This window comes from Bos grunniens, chromosome 11 (genome assembly GCF_055505025.1).
Source record: "Bos grunniens cultivar Pamir isolate PY7600 chromosome 11, Bosgru_T2T1.0, whole genome shotgun sequence".
Classification (NCBI taxonomy): domain Eukaryota; kingdom Metazoa; phylum Chordata; class Mammalia; order Artiodactyla; family Bovidae; genus Bos; species Bos grunniens.
In genome coordinates, this window is record NC_141175.1 from 69,785,211 (window position 1) to 69,808,763 (window position 23,553).

The 23,553-nt window shown below is 38.9% G+C and overlaps 1 protein-coding gene across 7 annotated transcripts; it reads left to right on the top strand.

Annotated features, from left to right (window-relative positions):
• The first annotated feature begins 222 nt into the window (after positions 1-222).
• MTIF2 (mitochondrial translational initiation factor 2) lies at positions 223-22,909 on the top strand. Of its 7 annotated transcripts, none has more exons than XM_086326834.1 (15): positions 223-420; positions 846-936; positions 2,720-2,945; positions 3,305-3,416; positions 4,038-4,209; positions 4,684-4,844; positions 5,767-5,943; positions 11,906-12,045; positions 14,778-14,902; positions 16,270-16,474; positions 16,796-17,048; positions 17,682-17,822; positions 19,709-19,873; positions 21,828-21,968; positions 22,690-22,909. In XM_086326834.1, the coding sequence occupies exons 3-15, from the start codon at positions 2,727-2,729 to the stop codon at positions 22,860-22,862; spliced, it is 2,184 nt and encodes a 727-aa protein (XP_086182960.1). In that variant the 5' UTR covers positions 223-420; positions 846-936; positions 2,720-2,726; the 3' UTR covers positions 22,863-22,909. The 7 variants fall into 7 exon arrangements, with proteins under 7 accessions (XP_086182960.1, XP_086182963.1, XP_086182966.1 ...); XM_086326837.1 differs by having other exon boundaries at positions 248-377; XM_086326838.1 differs by having other exon boundaries at positions 307-420; positions 846-1,015.
• Positions 22,910-23,553: the final 644 nt, after the last annotated feature.

The following is a 23,553-nucleotide window of genomic DNA, read 5'->3' on the forward strand; positions in this document are numbered from 1 at the left end:
AAAAGAGAAAGCGCTCCTCCCTCATCACTAACTCTATCACCTCCGTCCCTTGCATTTCCCCCTTTTTGGAAGTTATGTGTTTTAAGGACTTATTTCTCCCACATTTCCCCGTTTAACTTTCCCTTGAGCGTACTCACGGAGGCCACTCACGGCCCCAGAGTTGCAGTAATTTACTTTCTAGGAAGGGAAGTGATTTGTAAAAGCGATTATTCATCCACGCACAGCAACGTGCGTACGGCTTCGACAAAGGTTACAACTGCTGTTCCGAAGTAGGGACTTCTGAATTCCGAGTAGAGCCGCTTCCGGCGGCAACGGAAGCCGGAGAGGGACCATTTCAGGGACGGACTGGCTGATGGACTGTCCTGCCGGTCCGGAAGGTGATCTCCGCCCCCTTCAGAATCCCGAAGTCCTGGGTCCTAGGTAGGAGCTAGGTGAGGGGCCGAGGGGTGGGTCCCTTAGCCGGGTCGTACTGGGTGGCGTGTATTGTATTTGGCCTAAAGTGTCAGCGGCACAGACGATGAACATTGCGCATTCGGGAGCCTTTCCATGATGCACCTAATCCGTGCGCGACCCTGCTTTAGGCATGATGAAGGAGTTATCCAGCCGGAAGCAGAGGGCTGCTTCCTTTCCCTGAGCGCCGCGGCAGGTGTTCCCCAGTCCCCCGCCTCCGCTGTATTCAAGGCTTATGGGGCTCGGGTTCCAGGTGAAGCTACCTTAGATCCGTCGTTCTTGTATAGTGACTTCTTTTTACCTTGCATTTGCACATGAAGTCCAAGGTTTTCAACTGTTTCATTCAGATGTTTGGACCAACGCAACTACATTACTTCCAACATCTTTTTTTTCAGGTTTCATAATAAGAATATCCTAGCGGCAAAGGAACGCCGGAATTGGGAGTCAGAAAGCTTGGGTTCTAGTCCTGACTGTCAGCAATTAGCGGTATGACTTTGGAGAAGGCTTTTTGAGCTCTCTGGACTCCATTTTCCTTTTCTATAAAACGAGAGGCTTGGAATAAGTGGCAAGTTTTCCTTCCAGTTTGGGTATTTGGTTTATTGCCGCCCCCCCTGCCCCCGCCATGTGTATTTCGAATATCTGCCTCAGTGAAATATCTGTGCTTTGGTTAATCTCCATGAAGGATCTTTCCTACCACTGCATTAATTCGTGTCCTTGTTAACTCTGGTTTTAGACTCATTTAAAAAAAAAAAGAAAGAAAAACAATCTACCCCCACCCCTCACCCGCCCGAGAAATTCTGTGCTTCCTGAGCGCTCTACTTCATCCTTCAGGGAAATGTACCCAAATAAGATTGTTTAAATGTGCCTTTCTTGAGGTGTTTAAGAATCATTATACTGAAACATTTTAGAGACAGTGAACTCCAGAGGAAGTGACTCTGGCTTCTTAAATTTTGAATCAACAACCTCAAATGCAGTCCCTAGAAGATGGTGCTAAGGAAATGTTTGCCAAGGAGAAAAGTAGTACTTCTTATGTTCTTTTAGTTGCTCCTTGCTTTAAACACTGAAAAAAAAAAAAAAAAAAAACAACACTGTAGAAATGCAGTCTTGTGATCAGAAGAAATAGACGACTCAAGGAGGAAAAGACTGTACTACTGAGTTCTGAGCTATACTGTTGAGTTTGATTGTGAGTTTCTCAATAAACTCTTGTTTCATCTGAAGAGTAGTATTCAGGGGCTTCCCTGTTGGTTTCATGGTTAAGAATCCTACTGCTACTGCAGACACAGGTTTGATCCCTGGTCCGGGATGATTCCACATGCCGAGGAGCAGCTAGGCCCATGCATTGCAACTACTGGGCCAGTGTTCTAGAGCTCCCCAGTCACAACTACAGATCTCACGTGGTGCAGCTGTGGAAACCCTTGTGCCTAGAAGCTGTGCTCTGCAGTGAGAGAAGCCGCCACATTGAGAAGCCTGTGCACCTCAACTAGAGAGTAGCCACCACTCATTACAACTAGAGCCAGCCCATGAGCAGCAACATAGACCAGCACAGGCAAAAATAAATAAATCTTACAAAAAACAAGAGTGATCAAAAAACGTTATTCAATAGGCATTTATTGGATGCCTTCTTCCCACTCTGTTACATCCATTTTTGGGAAACAGCTATGGAAGAACAGAAAATGTTAGGGTTGAAAAGACACTTCCAAGTAGAGGAAGCATATGCAAAGGTTCAAAGATTAGATGACGACCATCAGAGATTATATGTGGGACAGAGCAACAAAAATTGGGGAGGTAGGCGTGAGGGAAATATAAGATTGTAAGAGATGAAGTGAGAGACTAACAGAAGGCAGATAATGAGCCCTTATATAGCATGTTTTGAAGTTGTATATTAAACTGGGGATAATTCCCTTCCAGCCCCCACAAAGGATGTTTAGCAAAGAGTTGATGAGTTCAAATTTGTGTTAAAAAATCACTCTAGTTATTATTTGGTTACTTGATGTTTCAAGAAAAAAGAGCCCTTATAAGTTATTGTATGTCAGTGTTACTGACATACAAAATCATAAGAATACTAATAGTAATAGTTAATATCTAGAGAATACTTGGTACGACATCCCATCTCTCTGACTGGACTGTGAGCTCGCTCACTGTGGGAACCCAGTTTTACTCATTGTTGAAACACGAGCACAGTGCTTTTCGTGCAGTACATATCCTATTAACGTTTCCTAACTTGATTTCAATATTGACCACAATATTCTTTTACAACTTTTTTTCTTAGGAGAAACATGAACCGGAAGATACTGAAGTTGGAGAACTTGCTACGGTTTCACACTATTTGTAGGCAGCTGCACAGCCTGTGTCAAAGAAGAATGTTGGCACAGTGGAGGCACATGTTTTCATCTGCTTATGCAGTGCAGACAGCTCAGCTATACACCCGACCCTGGCAAACAGATGCATTCCTCAGGGCTGCATTATCTCAACGTAGGCTTCTGGTGACAAAGAAGGTATTTAGAGATTTCTCTGTTATTTGGTCTGAGATGAAAGTTCCTAGACTGATGAGTAGAAGTCCATTTTGAGTATTTTGTCATTTATGAAATCTTTATGCCTTAATGTTATACTCCAGGCAATCAATCTTTGTGAGGAAGGGAGGTTCTAGTTAGCTGTCTAGTGATATTGATGAATTTGATGACTTACATCAGTATATAACAGTGAATTAAGAATGCAAGATTTTAAATTTTAGTCTGAGGTTTGACTACTTATGTGAGAGTTGGTAGAACTAGGAGCCATGACTGTGGTATATATTCCAGAATAAATCTCAAAGTTTTTTCTTCCTTCTTCTTTATGCATTCTGAATATTTAATAGGAAAAAAGATCACAGAAATCTCCATTACCTTCAACAAAATCTAAAAAGGAGGTGGAGGTGTGGCTTGGAATGACTGTTGAGGAGTTGGCCAGAGCAATGGAAAAAGACATAGGTGAGCCAGATAATTTTATAAGGAAAAATAGGGAAACATTTTCCTATAAATATGGAATACCTGGTATTTTATTTGCAGTGAGATTCAGGTATTTAAGGATGAAAATTAGACTGGTGGTTTAAAAAGATGTTAAGTAATTCCAATATTTTTCACTTTAGGTGACAGTTCCTAATTAGTTTCTTGGCTCTTTGCCAAATATAGTTCTCCAAGATTTTGTTTTAATAAAAGTGGGAAAGATTTTTTAAAAATTTGAATGAAACTTTCTTTCTCAGAAGTCTTGTGGGCTATTAGAATAAGTCCAAAGGATGTTTTTGGACTGAGAGACTGTTTATACTCATTTACTTTCCCTTTGTTTATCTGTAATTTTCAAATTTTCTTCTTGCACTCATTTTGACAATATTTGTAGTGTAGTACAGGCAAAAAAATATTTGTAGTAATGACTATACAGTACAATAATTACAATACAGTGTAGTAACAATGCAACTTAAAAAAATTATTTATTTGGCTGCTCCACGTCTTGGTTATGGCATGCAGGATCTTTAGTTGCAGCATCTGGGATTTTTTTTTTTTTTAGTTGTGTTTAATTCATGATCCTAAAAGGTTTTATCTTGTTTCACCCAGACTGTGTATATGAATCTTTAATGAACACTGCTATTGACATAGATTCACTAGAAACACACTCACGTTTAGATGAAGTCTGGATCAAAGAAGTGATAAAGAAGTCAGGAATGAAGTTAAAATGGAGCAAATTAAAACAAGACAAAGTCAGAGAAAATAAAGATGCTGTCAAAAGGTAAAATTTAACTGTAAATTGGGGGAAGGAGACAACATTGGTTTTTTTTTTTTTCACACTTTTTAATGGAAAGATTTGACTTAAAATTTCTTTTGCAATTAAAATGATCTGTGAGTATATGTTAACCTTTTATTCAAAGTACTTAAAGCATCAAAAAGTGTATTTTCAGGTTATTATAAAACTCTAAGGGTTATTTTTCTTAGTTTTCTGATTTATGTGTACTGATCCTGAATTTTAAAATTTCATTCAGTTCTGCTCATTGTTATTAAGATGCCAACAGCAGGTGGGCAGTCATTGTATATATTATCGTAAGCCACTGGTATGCATAGAAGAAGAAAATAGTCGTATCTAATCAGAGCTGTATGTTGGGTTTTGTTGTTAAAGGTAGTGCACAGAGGTAACTGCAAATCAGTTCATAGGCTATAAAGTGTATCTGATATTTAAGAAATGAAACTCCTTTGCTGTTAATTGTAGGCCCCAGGCAGATCCAGCTTTATTAATCCCAAGGTCCCCAGTTGTTACTATAATGGGCCATGTTGATCATGGGAAAACGACGTTACTTGACAAACTGCGAAAAACTCAAGTGGCAGCAATGGAAGCTGGAGGCATCACTCAGCACATTGGTGCCTTTCTTGGTATGAACACAAATCACTTTACAATGTGCTTGGGAACCCCACATATTATTTTCTTAAACCAGGTATCATAGTATAAGTATACAAATTTAAAGTAAAAGAAAGGCTAAAGCTTAAAGCCATTAGATGAAATGTACAGCAGGTGGCTGGTAAAGGTTATTTTGTATGTAGTATAAGACGAAAATTATACCTTTTTTATTCTAGCCCATTCTTCAATTCAGTTCAGTTCAGTCGCTCAGTCGTGTCCAACTCTTTGCGACCAATGAGCCTAAGACTCTTCAGTACTAGGTTGGGATAGTGTTACCACTCGTAATTAAATAACAGCTGTCATTTGCTGAACACTTAGCATGTGCCCAGCTGTATTCTGAGAACCTTGTATGCTTTATCTTTTTTATCTTCACAACAGCATCGTGAGGTAGGTATTAGTAGTTCTATATACATGTAAAGAGGCTGAGACTTGTTTAGGTTAAGCTACTTGCTTCAAAGTACACAGCTAGTAAAGTGGCAAAGCCAGGATTTAAACCCAACACTATTGGACTCAAATCCTGAGCTTCTAACTGTGTACTAAGTTACTTGTTGCTCAAAGCAGTTGTGCAGCTCTTGTTTGCTAATGTAGGAGTGGCTGCCTATACAACTATCAGTCTGTTTTTTCCTCTAAATTTCAGTTGGTATTTATATTATATGTATACTGTTATACATTTATATTATAGTCTAGAAATAGGAATAGTTTGAAATGATTACGTAAAAAGAAACTCTAAAGGTCTCACTGGTACGTTATCACTTCATTGTGGATTGATGATCTGTATTGTTCTAATTAAGATTAATGGAAGTAATAAAATTATTTTGAAGAATTATTAATTGTGTTGATAAGGTCATATATGTTCTTATTTGAGTCCTTAGTGATCTTGTATTTCTGTTTCCACAGTCTCTTTGCCCTCTGGGGAAAAGATAACCTTTCTTGATACTCCAGGACATGCTGCTTTCTCAGCAATGCGAGCCAGAGGCACTCAGGTCACTGACATTGTTATATTGGTGGTAGCTGCAGATGATGGAGTGATGAAACAAACTGTAGAATCCATTCAGCATGCCAAAGATGCTCACGGTACTGTGTGGTTCACTTCCTGTATGAGGAAGGAAGTTGCTTTTTTCCTTAAAGGATCTACTAAATAGAGTTACTGTTTTTACATGTTGCTCATTTAGTCTTCTTGGGAATTCCAGGATTATTATACCTGTTTAACAGGTAAGGCTCAAAGAAAGTTGAATTGTTTTGCTAAAGACATTATCTACCAAGAAGAGTGTAGCAGGATTCAACTTGGAACTTGTGACCACAAATATAGTCCTTGCTCTACTGTTTACTTACTTGGCATGGTATAACAATTTTAACAGTCTCAAATGACTTTTGAAAAGATTTTTATCAATGAAATTTAAAACAGATATAAAAAATAAGCCTAGAATAATAAACCCCTATGTATCCATTGACTAAATTCACTAGGAGTTCCAAACAGTGATATTCTGAATTCTTCTCTAAAAAGAGACTTTTCCCTCATCTGCTTTAAATAAGTTTTTATTTGGTCAAAGGTATAAAATTGAAACTTTTGGAAATCACTTGGCTATCTTCTTCCTTTTTTGTCCATTTAAAAATTGTAATAGTAAACACCACACATATATTTTGTACATTCATTCTTATTCTGAAATGACCTTACTTTCACTGAGAAAGTACTGTTGTCTTGAGAAAATGTACCTGACAGAGTGTGTCATGTTCCCTTAGGTTTGTTGGCAAGTTTAAAAAGAAAGGTTGACAGTCATTGATCTAGTCCAGTTTTTTATTTTTCATCTCATAAAGAGGAAAACTAAGACCTAGAAGGTGGCAGGAACTTCTCCCAATTACAGTAAATTTGCATCATGTCTGCATTTGGAATCCAGTCTTCTAGCTTCTGTGTTCCTCTTGTTAATTTTTAATTTCTCAAAGTTGCTTTTGTGGAATGGGCTATGTTCTTAATGATCCTAAGGAATGTAACAAATATGAGTGCGAAATCTGTCAGGGATCCCATAACAAAGCAGTTGGTTGAGACAGGATAAATTCCTTATATCAGCCTTCCTGTACCTGTTCTCTTGGTGTCTGTTAAGTACCAGCTCGTCAATATAGAATGTACTTTTTCCTAAAGTAGGTTGTGGATTGCATAGCTCTTTTGTGTCTGTTCTCAATTTCTGTTCCTTTGATAACTGAGAACATTGTAGACTTGGTGAAACCTAACCAGAGAATTATCTGTATTTTGTGTGAGTTCTCTAATGAGAGGGTATATTTGGTAATGACAAGTAGATGATTAGATTATTTGATTCATTCATTAAGTACACATTTATTGAGACTCTATTATGTGTCAGTCACTGAGCTAAGTGTATGAAGAAAGAGTTGCTGTAAATCCTGAAAGGAAGTTTACAATAATGACCCTTAGCCCTTGGTGAGATGTTGGGTTTTAACAGTGAGTTAAAAGCTTCTGAAAAGAAGAGGCGGATGATCTAGTGGTGGTGGTTGTTGTTCAGTTGCCAAGTCGTATTCAACTCTTTGTGACCCCATGGACTGTAGCATGCCAGGACTTCCTGTTCCTCACCATTTCCCAGAGTTTGTCCAAGTTCATGTCCATTGAAGCAGTGATGCCATCCAACCATCTCATCTTCTGTCACCCTCTTCTCCTTCTGTCTTCAGTCTTTCCAAGCATCAGGGTCTTTTGCAATGACTTGACTGCATCAGTTGGCCAAAGTATTGGAGCTTCAGCTTCAACATTAGTCTTTCCAGTGAGTATTCAGGGTTGATTTCCTTTGGGATTGACTGGTTTGATCTCCTTGCTGCCCATGGGACTCTCAAGAGTCTTCTCCAGCACCACAATTCAGTTCAGTTCAGTTCAGTCAGTCAGTCGTGTCCGACTCTTTGCCACCCCATGAATCACAGCATGCCGGGCCTCCCTGTCCATCACCAACTCCTGCAGTTCACTCAAATTCACATCCATCGAGTCAGTGATGCCATCCAGCCATCTCATCCTCTGTTGTCCCCTTCTCCTCCTGCCCCCAATCCCTCCCAGCATCAGGGTCTTTTCCAATGAGTCAACTCTTCGCATAAGGTGGCCAAAGTACTGGAGTTTCAGCTTCAGCATCAGTCCTTCCAATGAACACCCAGGACTGATCTCCTTTAAGATGGACTGGTTGGATCTCCTTGCAGTCCAAGGGACTCTCAAGAGTCTTCTCCAACACCACAGTTCAAAAGCATCAGCTTTCTTCACAGTCCAGCTCTCATATCCATACATGACCACTGGAAAAACCATAGCCTCGGCTAGACGGACCTTTGTTGGCAAAGTAATATCTCTGCTTTTCAATATGCTGTCTAGGTTGGTCATAACTTTCCTTCCAAGGAGTAAGTGTCTTTTAATTTCATGGCTGCAGTCACCATCTGCAGTGATTTTGGAGCCCCCCAAAATAAAGTCTGACACTGTTTCCACTGTTTCCCCATCTATTTCCCATGCAGTGACGGGACCAGATGCCATGATCTTCGTTTTCTGAATGTTGAGCTTTAAGCCAACTTTTTCACTCTCCTCTTTTACTTTCATCAAGAGGCTTTTTAGTTCCTCTTCACTTTCTGCCATAAGGGTGGTGTCATCTGCATATCTGAGGTGATTGATATTTCTCCTGGTAATCTTGATTCCAGCTTGTGCTTCTTCCAGCCCAGCATTTCTCATGATGTACTCTGCATATAAGTTAAATAAGCAGGGTGACAATATACAGCTAAAAAGCATCAATTCTTTGGCACTCTGCTATCTTTATGATCCGACTCTTACATCCATACATGACTACTGGAAAGACCATTGCCTTGACTATACAGACCTCTGTTGGCAAAGTGATATCTTTACTTTTTAATACACTGTCTAGGTTTGTGATAGCTTTCCTGCCAAGAAGCAATCATTTTCTAATTACATAGCTGCAGTCACCATCTGCAGTGATTTTAGAGCCTAAGAAGAGGAAGTCTCACTGCATGCACATTTTCCCCTTTCTATTTGCTATGAAGTGATGGGACTGGATGACATTATCTTAGTTTTTTGAACGTTGAGTTTTAAACCAGCTTTTTCACTTGCTTCTTTCACCTTCATCAAGACATCTTCACTTTCTGCCATTAGGATGGTATCATCTGCATGTCTGAGGCTGTTGATACTTCTTCCAGCAATCTTGATTCCAGCTTGTAACTCATCCAGCTCAGCATTTCTCATGGTGTACTCTGCATACAAGTTAAATAAACAGGGTGACAATATACAGTCTTATACTCCTTTCAATTTTGAACCAGTCATTTGTTCCAAATGAGGTTCTAACTGCTGCTGCTTGACCTGCATACAGGTTTCTCAGAAGACAGGTAAAGTGTGTGTTAGTCACTCAGTCGTGTCCTACTCTTTTTGACCCCATGGACTGTAGCCCACCAGGCTCCTCTGTCCATGGAATTTTCCAGGCGAGAATACTGGAGTGGGTTGCCATTTCCTTCTCCAGAGATAGGTAAGGCGGTCTGTTATTCCCATCTCCTTAAGAGTTTTCCACAGTTTGTTGTGATCCACACTGTCAGAAGCTTTAGTGTACTCAATGAAACAAAGGTAGATGTTTTTCTGGAGTTCCCTTGCTTTCTCTATGATCCAGCAAATGTTGGTAATTGATCTCTGGTTTCTCTGCCTTTTCCAAACCCACCTTGAACATCGGGAAGTTCTTGGTTCACATACTGCTGAAGCCTAGCTTGAAGGATTTTGAGCATAACCTTACTAGTATAGGAGATGTGTGCAATTGTCTGATTGTTTGAACATTCTTTAGTGTTGCCCTTCTTGGGAACTGGGATGAAGATTGACCTTTTCCAGTTGTGAGGCCATTGCTTAGTTTTCCAAATTTGCTAACATACTGAATGCAGCACCTTAACAGCATCGTCTTTTAGGATTTGCAATGGCTCTGCTGAAATTCCATCACCTCCACTAGCTTTATTGGCAGCAGTGCTTCCTAAGGCCCACTTGACTTCACACTCCAGAATGTCTGGCTCTGGGTGAGTGACCACACCATCTTGGTTATCCAGTTCATTAAGAATTTTTTGTACAGTTGTGTGTATTCTTGCCATCTCTTCTCGATCTCTTCTGCTTCTATTGGGTCTTTACCATTTCTGTCCTTTCTTATACCTGTCTTAGATGGGTTCCTTTGATATTTCCAGTTTTCTTGAAGAGATCTCTAGTCTTTCCCTCCGCTTCTGTTGTTTTCCTCTTATTTCTTTGCATTGTTCACTGAACAACTCCTTGTTATTTTTTGAAACTGTGCGTTCAGTTGGGTGTACCTTTCCCTTTCTCTGTTGCTTTTTGCTTATTTCCTCAGCTATTTGTAAGGCCTCCTCAGACAACCACTTTGCCTTCTTGCGTTTCTTTTTCTTTGGAATGATTTGTTCACTGCCTTCTGTACAGTATTACAAACCTTTGTCCATAGTTCTTCAGGCACTCTGTTTACTAGATCTAATCCCTTGAATCTACTCATCACCTCCACTGTATATTGATAGAAGATTTGATTTAGGTTGTACTTGACTGGCCTAGTGGTTTTCCCTGCGGTTAGTTTAAGTCTGAATTTTCTCTGAGGAGCTGATGATCTGAGCCACAGTCAGGTCCAGGTCTTGTTTTTGCTGACTGTTTAAAGCTTCTCTGTCTTCATCTACAAAGAATGTAATCAATCTTATTTCTGTATTGACCATTTGCTGATGTCTGGACGTAAAGATGTCTCTAGTGTTGTTGAAAAAGATTGTTTGCTATAACCAGTGCATTCTTTTGTCAGAATTCTGTTAGCCTTTACCCTGCTTCATTTTGTACTCCAAGGCCAAACTTGCCTGTTACTCCATGTGTCTGTTGACATCCTACTTTTGCATTCCAATTTTTATGATAAATAGAACACCTTTTTTGGTGTTAGTTCTAGGAGGTCTTGTAGGTCTTCATAGAACTGATCAGCTCTTTTGGCATAGGTGGTTGGGGCATAGATTTGGATTACTGTGAAATTGAATGGTTTGCCTCAGAAATAAAATAAGATCATTCTGTCATTTTTGAGATTGCACCCAAGTACTGCATTTCAGATTCTTGTTGATTATGAGGGCTTCTCCATTTCTTCTATGAGCTTCTTGCTCACAGTAGTAGATTTAATGGTCCTCTGAATTAAATTCTTCCATTCCCGTCCACTTTAGTTCACTGATTCCTAAGATATTGATGTTTACTCTTACCATCTCCTGCTTGACCACCTCCAATTTACTTTGATTCATGGACCTAACATTCCAGGTTCCTATGCAATACTGTTCTTTACAACATCAGATTTTACTTATATCACCAGACACATCCACAACTGAGAGTCATTTCTGCTTTGGCCCAGCTGCTTCATTCTTTCTGGAGTAACTGTCCTCTGCTCTTCCCCAGTAGCCTATTGGGCACCTTCTGTTCTGTGGAGCTCACTTTCAGTGTCATATCTTTTTGTCTTTTCATACTGTTCATGGGGTTCTCCAGGCAAGAATACTGCAGTGGTTTGCCATTCCCTCCTCCAGCGGATCATGTTTTGTCAGAATGCTCCACTGTGACCTGTCCATCTTGGGTGGCCCTGCATAGCTTCATTGAGTTACACAAGCCCCTTCACCACGATAAGGCGATGACCCATGAAACGGTGATCTAGTGGTAGAGTTGGATTAGAGTCTTCTCTTGATCTTTTTTTCTGGAAATTATCTCTAGTGTAGTTGCTGATCCTGCTTTCAGGTCTAAGGATAGGCCTTTCTCTGCCCTTAATACTGTTGTGGTTTTGTTTTTTAATCATCGTTAATTGTCTAGTCTTAATTCAGAATCTTACACTTGCTGTTTTGACATCTCTTATCTGGAATGCTTCATGTGTAGAAAGCAGGGTAGGGTGGGTCTAAAGTGGGTCTTTTGTTAGATAAATACAGTCACTGAGTCAAGAGAAAGCCAGAAAATTTTGTGTTTTGATGTGAATACCTGGAGTTGAAGTGCCATCATTTGCACTCTTAACTCTGTTTCTTTCAGTTCCTATTGTCCTTGCCATAAACAAATGCGACAAAGCTGAGGCGGATCCTGAGAAAGTGAAGAAAGAACTGCTAGCATACGATGTGGTATGTGAGGATTATGGAGGTGATGTTCAAGCAGTGCACGTCTCTGCACTCACGGTGAGTACAGGTGTGTCCAGATAAGAGTGCTGCATGAAGTGCACAGAGTGCCTTGTAGCTCAAGAACATTTTGACCCACAGAATTTCTGTCATCATTTAAAAATTCTCTCAGTACTCAGTAAAGCTGGTGCCTTTATCCTGGTTTGGCAGATTAGAAATTAGTCTCAGAAAGGTCAGTCACCAGTCCACGAGAATCAGGCTTAAAGTGTGCTTTACTTACTATGAGATACTTAGAATGAGGAGAGTAAGTGGTAAATGTTGTAGGGATAGATAGGATAATAGTAGGCTAAAGACTTATTTTAAGCAGAAATTTGGTTGGTAATAAAAAAGTGCCTGTTTTTAAGTGAAAAGTTATAGACTAGGTCTTACGGCACTTAAGAGAGATTTAACAAATAAAACTTTTTACTAATACAGTGTTATAATATTTGGATTCATTCTGTTATTGATTGATCCAATGCTTCTATGAGTTAAATAACTATAAGTTTTATAGTGTTATTTGTGATGAATTCCATTTTCTTTTCATTACCAATTATTCTTTTTAAAATAATTTTATTTATCTGTTTATTTTATTTTTTCTGTGCTGGATCTTCATTGCTGCTCAGGCTTTTATAGTTTTGGCAAGCAGGGGTTACTTTCTAGTTGCGATATGACGGCTTCTCACGGCAGTGACTTCTCTTGTTGCTGTTGCTGGGCTCTGGAGCACAGGTTCAGTAGTTAGGGCGCACCGGCTTAGTTGCTCCTTGGCATGTGAGATCTTCCTAATCAGGGACCGAACCCTTGTCTCCTGCATTGGCAGGCAGATACTTTACCACTGAGCCACCAGGGAAGCCCATTAAATTACCAGTTATTCTTTTCTGGATAAAAAAACACCAAAGAAACTCAGTACCTGTTTTGTGACAGCACTTTCCAATTCTCTTGTCTTCTACAGGTAGCTACTAAGTAACAATTTTCTTTTTTGTTCATTCTGACCATATTCCATGGTTTACTTATATTATGGACTTTTTTCCTTCTGATCATTCACTGAAGAAATTTTACTTTATTTGGCCACTTTCCTCCAGTTAAGTCTCATTTTATCTTTACTTTTCCTAAATTTATTCCTCTAAGATGATTAGAAGTTATGCCTCCATTAATAATAAAACTGCCTCTTTTTTTCTGAAACTCATAAAATGCCACCTTACTTTTTTATCTTTCTACTGTACCTTGATTTTTACTCCACTCTGAAAACTGGATGGCAAGAAGAGAACATTTGAAGACATGACTGCTTTTTCTGCCTAGAGACCATCAGATGAGTGAATAGATAGATGTGACTCTGCTTACATGAATTTGAACGCATGGCAGATATGATTCCTGGGGGGTGGAGGTAAGAGAGTAGCAGGGCAGTAAGATGAGGCCTTCTTTTCCAAGATGGAATAGGGGACTTTACATGCAAAGAAACAACCCCAACTCTGCTTTTCAGAGCAGCATTTTGTAAACTGAAATAAATACTAGGGATTAAGTAGATGGGTAAACGAGACCAGTCCTGGGTGTTCATTGGAAGAACTGATGCTGAGGCTGAAACTACAATACTTTGGCCACCTCGTGTGAAGAACTGACTCATTGGAAAAGACCCTGATGCTGGGAGGGATTGGCGGCAGGAGGAGAAAGGGATGACAGAGGGTGAGATGGCTGGATGGCATCACCGACTCGATGCACATGAGTTTGGGTGAACTCCGGGAGTTTGTGATGGACAGGGAGTCTTGGCGTGCTGTGATTCATGGGGTCGCAAAGAGTCGGACATGACTGAGCAACTGAACTAAGCAGAGTGTTTAGTTAGTTTTGTTAAGGTTGTCTCTATTGTTTCACACTTTGTAACAACTGTGAGCAGTCTCTTAGCTGACATGGACAATGGAAAACTTTTGCTCATCAATTCCAATTACATCACTAGTTAATCAGCTACATGATCTTGGAGCCTTAGAAAGCACAATAAACAGAGATCATTAAAGGTGAAAGAGTCATCTAATCTAGCCCTTTCAATTTACAACTGAGGAAAGGCAATTCAGAGAGTGGAGAAGGAAATGTACACCCACTCCAGTGTTCTTGCCTGGAGAATCCCATGGACAGAGGAGCCGGGCGAGCTGCAGTCAAGTCCATGGGGTCACAAAGAATTGGACATGACTGCGTGACTGAACAACAACAACGAATGCAGAGAGGTGAAGTGATTTTCAAGGTTGCACAGCTGAGTAGAGTGTAGCTTATAGCCTGGGTCTAGTCAGTGCTTTGTCTCCTCATTTATTTAATAAGTAGTATTTCATTGAATTCTTGAGTGATCAAAATGAAATCAGTGAAAACTTATTTAATTGACTAGAACTTCACATGTAAAGTAGCATTGTAAAGTAAGTGAGAGGAAGAAAACTCATCTCTGGAAACTAAGGAATGAGGGTGAAAGAAGCATGTTTATAAAAGGGTATTGACAAGCACTAGTACCTATTCTTTGAAAAATAATACAGCCACCGCTCCTTGCAAGATCTGTCCCAGGGTCAGATTTTTCTTGCGTCTCTCTTTTCTTCCTTCCTTTCCTCTCTCCCTCCCTTCCATCCTTCTTTCCTTCCTTCTTATAGGTTAATTTCTGTTTTTTATGCTTAAAGAGAAAAGTATCGCTGTCAGGGATTGTTTGACTTTCTGATCCTGGTATTTACATTTACAGATAATATTTATTAATGTATATTAACAACTCCTTTTTGTTTGTTTTTAAGGGTGAAAACATGATGGCTTTGGCAGAGGCAACTATTGCTCTTGCAGAAATGTTGGAATTGAAAGCAGACCCTACTGGTGCAGTTGAAGGAACAGTAATAGAATCTTTCACAGACAAAGGAAGAGGGTAGGTCTGTTAAAATGCATACGTTCTAATAATTTTATTTCATTGTTTTTGTGACCTGATTATATAACCATATATTATTATATGGATTGCATATTATTGTTAATACATGAACAGTATTTTCAAAGCATTTGTTTTTAAAAGGTTTTTATTGCACTGCCACACAGAACCCAACATGCAGTTATCAAGAGACCATAGCAACTATGTGTACACATTTAGTAGTCTTATTTGGGTGACTTAGTAGTTCAGTTTGTTTGATTTTTGTTTTTTTCCCCACTGACTTAGCTGAATTGGTAAAATCTTATAGGCTAACATAAATTAGAATGAAATAGCAATTGTTGCATTTTTGGGTTTCTAAATCCTTTATGTCCTTACCCATTAATATATAGTAAGATTGTTGGAATAGTGTTCTCATCTTTAATTTCCCTCCTTATTAGCAGAAGAGGTCTTTTCACTGCTTAACTTATTAGTTATAGAAAGAGGATTAGGATTTTGTCAAAATACTCAGCTATCTGCGCCCTTCACCACCATAACCTTACAAGAAATATTTTTGTGTGTTTTCTTCTTTTTTTAAATTGTGGTAAAAGGTACATAATATTAAATAACCATCTTAACCGTTTTTAAATGTACAGTTCAGTAGTCTTAAGTATATTCATATTGTTGTGCAACAGATCTCTAGAACTCTCATCTTGCGAAACAAACTATTCCCATATAGTGTTAATTTCCCCTTTCCCTTCCCCCACCCTTTGGCAACACCTTTCAGTAGTGTTTCTGTGCTTTTCAGTGCTTTAGATATTTTGTATGAGTGGAATCATATAATATTGTCCTTTTTGGCTAACTCATTTCACTTAGCATAATGTTCATTTAGGAGGTTCACCCATATTCTAGCATGCAACAGGATTTTTTTTTCTTTTTCAAGGTTATATATTACTGCATTATATGTATATACTGCATGTTCTTTATTGATTTTTCCATTAATGGACACTTAGGTTACAATTATGAAAAATGTTTTTATAGTATGAAAATTGAATAGGTTGAAGGCAGGAGGAAAAGGGAACGACATTGGATGAGATGGTTGGGTGGCATCACTGATTCAGTGGACATGAGTATGAGGAAACTCTGAGAGATGGTGAAGGAAGGGGAAGCCTGGCGTGCTGCAATCCATGGGGTCACAAAGAGTTGGACACGAATGAGCAACTGAACAGAAAATAGTATGAAAAATTATTTGAGAAGTTAAGAAGTGATGGAATTAACCCTGTTTGTTCATATTAATAAATATTTTGTAATCTCTTAAAGGTATCTTTACTTGAGAAAGTGCTATTACATCCTGATTATGGCATTAAGAATATATGCTTTTATTCTCATATTAGTCCTGTTACTACAGCTATAATTCAAAGAGGAACTTTGAGAAAAGGCTCCATTCTGGTTGCTGGAAAGAGTTGGGCAAAAGTACGCTTAATGTTTGATGAAAATGGCAGAGCAGTCAATGAGGCCTATCCTAGCATGCCAGTGGGAATCATAGGCTGGAGAGACCTCCCTTCTGCAGGAGATGAAATTCTTGAAGTAGAATCTGAGGTATATTAAGCTTAATTCCTATAATGTAGAATATGATATAGTGATTTAAAATGTCAGTCTATAATGTTACAGTACAAAATAAGTAATGTTAATCCAGTACTATAACATGTGTGAGTGGCCAGTGATGTCATTTTAGAGTTTGGCTGTAGAATTTTTAGCAGTTTGAGATTGGATTTTTAAATAATTTCAAATTTACACAAAGCCTCCATATTAAAGTTTTAATTGGTGGTTTCATATATGAGTTAAGCTAATTTTATAGTGGAGGAAAAAACCAGCAGTTATGGGTTTCTGTTAAGTAATTCCCTTTCTCCCCCTGTAAAGCCAAGGGCACGTGAAGTTGTTGACTGGAGAAAGTATGAGCAAGAACAGGAGAAAAATAAAGAGGATTTAAAATTAATAGAAGAAAAGCGAAAGGAACACCAAGAAGCACATCGGAAAGACCGCGAGAAGTATGGCACTGTGCACTGGAAGGAGAGGTCATATATAAAGTACAGAGAAAAAAGACAGCAGCAGCCCTTAAAGCCGAAAGAGAAACTAGAAAGAGATTCAAATGTGCTTCCTGTAATTGTTAAAGGTGACTTTTAAAAGATTTTATTTTACAACTCATTTTTTGTCATTTTTTCATATTTTGTCATTCTCTTATTAATTTGGGCCATAAGCTGAAATGATTTCAGTATTTTGGAAGGGAATTTTTAAAAGCTGAGATATAATTGACATGTAACATTTTCATAATGATTCAGTATTTGAATATATGGTGAAATGACCACCATAGTAAATCTAGTTAGCATCTCTCACTAATACATAGTTATAAAATTTTTCTTGAACACTTTTAAGATTTGCTCTGTTAGCAGCTTTCAAATAAGCGGTGCAGTATTATTAACTATAGTCACTGTGCTGTATATTACATCCCATGATGTATTTATTTTATAGCTGGAATTTTGTTCCTTTTGACCCTCTTCACCCTTTTCGCCCACCTCCACTGAGGGAGATTTCCTTCAACAATTTTCTTGTGACTTTTGCTGTAAATGTATATCTGGTTCATTATACTTTGTTCAGCTAAGAAGGTATTTATCACGCTAAACCTAAATAAGAATATATTCCATGATAAATGCCATTCTAGTTACTGCTTTAAATAGATTATTACAATTTTGAGTCTGTTAATTCCTAACTCCTAACATCAGTATTTTTAAACTTTCGCTGCATTTAGGTGATGTTGATGGTTCTGTTGAAGCCATTTTGAACGTTATGGATACCTATGATGCTTCACATGAGTGTGAACTAGATTTGGTACATTTCGGTGTGGGTGATATTAGTGAAAATGATGTCAACCTTGCTGAAACATTTCATGGTAAGTTTCCCATTTCCTGTTTAACTGTGTTCCCTAGAACACACTCTGAACCTTTCACTTTTGTCTTTTTTGCTGGGCTGCTGACACCTGACATTTACTCCCCATCCGCATTCCCCTTCCTGTTGGCAGTCCAGTCCCAGCTAGCGATTGCATCCTGCACAGGATGTGCAGTACTGCAGGCACAGCCCCACTGGTCATTGTTGTACTTAACTCTTGGGGAACTATTTCAAGCCCCAGGAGTGTTTCTTGATGTTTTTTTTCCCAGTGTACCATTACTGCCACCTCATCTCGCCCAGATCCCGAACTAAACCAAGCTTGGTTCTCTCTTTCACTTAGATTTTTGAATGCTCCTGAAATCTGCAGTCAGCCTATTCAGTGTTATCTTTTACTTTTGACTGCCTATTTTTGTTCACTTGTAATTTTATAAATTATATTTTTCTTAGATCAAAAGCTCCTTTTAGCTTTAAATACCTCGAAAGCAAGGCGACTATTAATAAGTCAAACTTACGTTATACAGAATGGGGACTCATGACTGCATGACTGTCACTTTGACTAGGTTTAACATCTAGGCAAAGCACCAATTTTACTGAATTAGTGAATCATTTAGGAAGGAGGTAGTTCATGACCTAACTTGATTAGAATTAGTTGTTACCTCTACTACTGAAATGGTGTCTTCCATAATGCCGGCTATTTCAAAGTCCTTTATGGGCACTGACTATACTATTAATGTAAATAGTGTGGTGTGTTGAACGATTTCTTAATGACAAGATTTTCAAGGTGGTTGTGTTTTTCTCCTGACTAAGCCATTTGCTTTAATTTTTTCACTTGTTTAAGGAAAGTGTTTTGCTTTTGCTTCCCCCATTTGTTCTTTGGTAAAATGGTCAGCTCCATGGTACTTTTTTCATTTCTTAAATAACTCTTGACCTTTTCTAATTAAGTAACTACAGTTGACACTTGAACAACATGGTTTTGAACTGTGGGTCCACTTATACATGGATTTTTTTCAGTACTAAATATTATAGTACTACAAGATCTGAGGTTGGCTGACTCCTTGGATGTGGAAGAACCACATTTATATGGAGGGCCAACTATAAGTTACTCTTGGATTTTCAACTGTCTGGAGGATCAGCATCCCTAACACCTGTGTTGCTTAAGGGTCATGTGTTTTTTTAACATCTTTTGGTCGGCTGAATACTTCAGAGCAAAGCACAAAAGTTGTGGGCTATAAGATTGTAATTAATAACAATTATTAAAATAATGTAATAATACTTTAGCTATAATCATTTTTTTTATTTCCCTGGTGTAAAAATTAACATTTAGCGTATCACCTGGCACCTTTTGGGAGAAAGCAATGGCACCCCATTCCAGTACTCTTGCCTGGAGAATCCCATGGACGGAGGAGCCTGGTGGGCTGCAGTCCATGGGGTCGCTAAGAACCGGACACAACTGAGCGACTTCACTTTCACTTTTCACTTTCATGCATTGAAGAAGGAAATGGCAACCCACTCCCGTGTTCTTGCCTGGAGAATCCCAGGGACGGGGGAGCCTGGTGGTATGCCCTATGGGGTCGCACAGAGTCGGACACAACTGAAGCGACTCGGCAGCAGCAGCAGCTGCACCTTTTGGGCACTTTAAATGTTTCCTAAACGAACATTAAACATCATAAAGAACACTTAAAAATCGAAGAAATTTTCCTTGTTTAGTAAGACATAACAAATTATAAAATATTTTTATTAATTTGAAAACTAGCTTTCATGAGAAAATATTATAGAATTTCTCTCTCCTACTTGCTTTTAACTTACATAGAAGCAAAAAATTTAGATTTGAGTTTTTGCTTGAAAGACTGTTTAATGCAATATTTGTGCTACTTTATTTATGCTTTCCAGGTGTTATATACGGCTTCAATGTGAATGCAGGCAATGTTATCCAGCAGTTGGCTGCAAAAAAAGGAGTAAAAATTAAACTTCACAAAATCATTTACCGTCTTATTGAAGATTTGCAGGAGGAACTGAGCAGCAGATTGCCCTGCATTGTGGAAGAGCACCCAATAGGTGAGTGTTCACTGAATGGTACTTCTAAACATTCAAGCAAAGTTTAAGGGGAAATGTATTTCACTGTTTAAATATGTTCACTCTTCCAACACATATCCTGTGTTCTAGAAAAAATGACTACTGTAGATAAGGGTTCAGCATAATTTCATCTGAATTATAAACACCTGGCCTCTGTAAGGTGTTATGCTTTGGCTGTGAGGATATAAAGGCAATAAGGCAGTAAGAACGTGCCCTCTAGTTAGACATAAACAACTCAGAATACAAAGTAGACTGGATGGAGGCATAAAGGTTAATAGTGTTGTGGAAGGAGCCATTGATTGTGTCCTGCAACTGGCAGAGAAATCCACCATAAGAAGAAAACTTACATTAAATATTTAATATTTAAAATTATTTTTTCTAACATATCCTTTGGCCAGATTAAAGGCTAAAGTATACAGACTCACTTCCAGTTCAGTTGTTTAATTTGCTTTAGCCCACCCCCTTCCTCCATACACAGTTTTTTCCTGGGCCATTTAATTGTAAATTTGAGGTATTGTATTCATTTGTCCCTAAATACTGGGTTGACCAAAAAGTTCGTTTGTAAAAACCCAAACGAACATTTTGGCCTACCCAGTGTTATTTTCTAAACACAAGGATGTTTTTATAAAACCACAAATATCAAACTTAGGAAATTGAACATTAATACTGTAAGTCAACAGTCCATGTTGTGTCTATAATGTACTTTATAGCTATATATTTTTCCCCTGGTCCAGGATGACAGATTTAAAAAAAATATTTGGCTGCACCAGGTCTTGGTTGCAGCATGTGGGATCTAGCTCCCCGACCAGGGATTATACCTGGGCCCCTGGCATTGGGAGCATGGAGTCTTAGCCACTGGACCACCAGGGACGTTCCCTGTTCTTGTCTTTTGACCTTGACATTTTTGAAGTGTTATAGGCCAGTGTGGAGAAGGCGATGGCACCCCACTCCAGTACTCTTGCCTGGAAAATCCCATGGACGGAGGAGCCTGGTAGGCTGCAGTCCATGGGGTCGCTAAGAGTTGGACACGACTGAGCAACTTCACTTTCACTTTTCACGCATTGGAGAAGTGGCATCCAGTGCTCTTGCCTGGAGAATCCCAGGGATGGGGGAGCCTGGCGGGCTGCCGTCTGTGGGGGTGCACAGAGTCGGACACGACTGAAGCGACTCAGCACCAGCAGCAGCAGCAGCAGAGGCCAGTGACTTTGTTAAATGTACTTTAATTTGGATTTGTCTGTTTACTCATGATGAGACTCAGTATTTTCATTTTTGGTCCACAATGCAGATTTATTTTAGGCTCTTCTCACCTGCTAAACATGATCACACAGAGATTTATTACGTTCTTGTGGTAAGAGCAATTTAGAAATGTCATGAGGATTTCTAGGAGGAAGTGAACACCAAATAGCACTAACCCTAGAAAACTAGTACATTCTAGTGTGTGATACCATGTCGTATTCGAATGTTTCAAATTTCAGTCAGTAAAAAAACTGAGTTGAATCAGAGATTTAGTACTCTTAAGTGTGTATAATCTACCAGTGGTGAGCTTAATAAGATGATCCAGTTGAGAAACTGTATTGAAGGATGACTGAGAACTAGCTTTTCACGAAGTAGACAGAAATTACACTCAATTTACAATCAACTATTAGCATCTTCTGCATTTTATTCAGCCAAAACAGTAAACGTGTTTCTTTTATTCATTCTTTTGGTAAGTACATTTCCAAATTCTTTTGGTAAGTACATTTCCAAGGATTTTTATGCTTTTATTTCTAATATTGGCCAGGAAAATAAGTGGTGGAATCAGAGAAAATCGAGACTTCTTTACCAGAGTTTGTATTTTTTCCTCACGCCTTTAATTTTTGCTGTGCAGAATGTCAGAAATTATGTATTTGTCAGAATTTCTGTTTTCAGTATACTTAACATTCTTGTCTTCCTAAAGGTGAGGCTTCTATACTAGCTACCTTCTCTATAACAGAAGGGAAGAAAAAAGTTCCTGTGGCTGGCTGCAGAGTCCAAAAGGGACAGATAGAAAAGCAAAAAAAATTTAAGTTAATCCGCAATGGACATGTTATTTGGAAGGGTAAGCAACATAAAACTGTTTCTTTCATATCCAGTCACTAAAAACCTGATTGCGGGTTACCATCTGAGGTCTTTCTCTACCCTAGTCTTGGCTCAGGTCACCTCTTGCTAACTCGTATCTGGCCTCCGGTCCCAATGATTCCCACAGGATTGTTAGTTCCCGTCTTAATTTTCTAAGGTTCTAAAAATTGACCCCAAACTACCTTTCCAGCCATGTGTGCTAAGTTGCTTCAGTTGTGTCCGGCTCTTTGTGACCCTGCAGACTAAGGCCCACCAGACTGTCCAGTTTTTCAGCAAGAATACTGGAGTGGGTTGCCATGCCCTTCTCCAGGGGATCTCCCAGACCCAGGGACTGAACCCATGTCTTATATCCTGCACCAGGCAGGCAGGTTCTTAACTAGGGCCACCTGGGAAGCCCTTTGAGCCATGTCTACTTATTTCCATCCTCTAACCACCTTTGCCTGCAGTGTCATCCTGGTTTAGCTCATCCAAGTCCTGAGAACCACCCCATCCCTTGCAGTGTTACCTTTAAAAAGGAAGATTACTACAGCCACGTAACTTTTCTACCCTTTTCCTTGGTATTTAGCCCCATCATGTAACGTGGAAGAAGTGTAAAACCTGTGTAATTTTCCTTGTAGTCTGCTGTTGTAGCAGACAACAGTACTTGCTGGATACTTATTTGTTGACTATATGAACCCTATATTTTCTTTTTTCCCCTAAAGGCTCATTAATCTCACTGAAACACCATAAAGATGATACTGCAGTTGTCAAAACTGGAATGGACTGTGGTCTTAGTTTGGATGAAGAAAAGATAGAATTTAAAGTGGGAGATGCTATTATTTGTTACGAAGAAAAAGAAGTTCCAGCCAAGACTTCTTGGGATCCAGGATTTTAAAATTATTTAAAAATATATAAATGATTAAATGTTTTTGTCTTATTATAGAGCAACTAGTTTTGTTTTACTGAAAGTATAGTTCACCACTCACTACTGGTCAAGAAGCTCTACCAAGCTTTAACTGATGTTTAACTGTTAAAATACTACAGTCCTAGGAAACCTTATTTAAGAATGCATACAACTAGAAATCCTTGTATGGGAAAATATGGCTAAAGGAAACTATTACTGGTGTATGACTGAATCTTAAAATCTGTTTTAAGTTTCAGGTGCTTTAGTTCAGTGATCCTGAATTGTGCTCTAGAGACAAAATGAGGTACCAATACTAGGAAACCATATTTTTTAGCATCAACACTACCAGTAAGTAAACATTAGAATTTACACACTTAGCACTGAATAATAGCATGTACCCTTTGCATTGCCAACAGCAAATATTGAGCCAAACCACCCAGAGACTTGGGATGGATGAATTGGCAACTCATGAGCTCAGCCTTTAAACTTCATTTGTAGGAAACAAGTATTTTGTTGCTTTTTAAGGCAAGGTTGTAATACCAATTCACACAAACCTGTGTTTCCCAATCTGCAGGGGTGAGGAAGAGCATATATAGTTCTTGCCCACCCTCGGGTCATCTGGCAATGTGGATACTTTTGGCTGTGGGGAGGGATAGTATGCTCATGGCATCAAGTGGGTAGA

Coding starts and splice junctions, on each gene's coding strand:
- MTIF2 (XM_086326840.1), top strand. CDS start 353: ATGGACTGTCCTGCCGGTCCGGAAGGTGATCTCCGCCCCCTTCAGAAT. Junction 2,946..3,304: donor GGCTTCTGGTGACAAAGAAG/GTATTTAGAGAT, acceptor AATATTTAATAG/GAAAAAAGATCACAGAAATC. Junction 4,210..4,683: donor AATAAAGATGCTGTCAAAAG/GTAAAATTTAAC, acceptor TGTTAATTGTAG/GCCCCAGGCAGATCCAGCTT.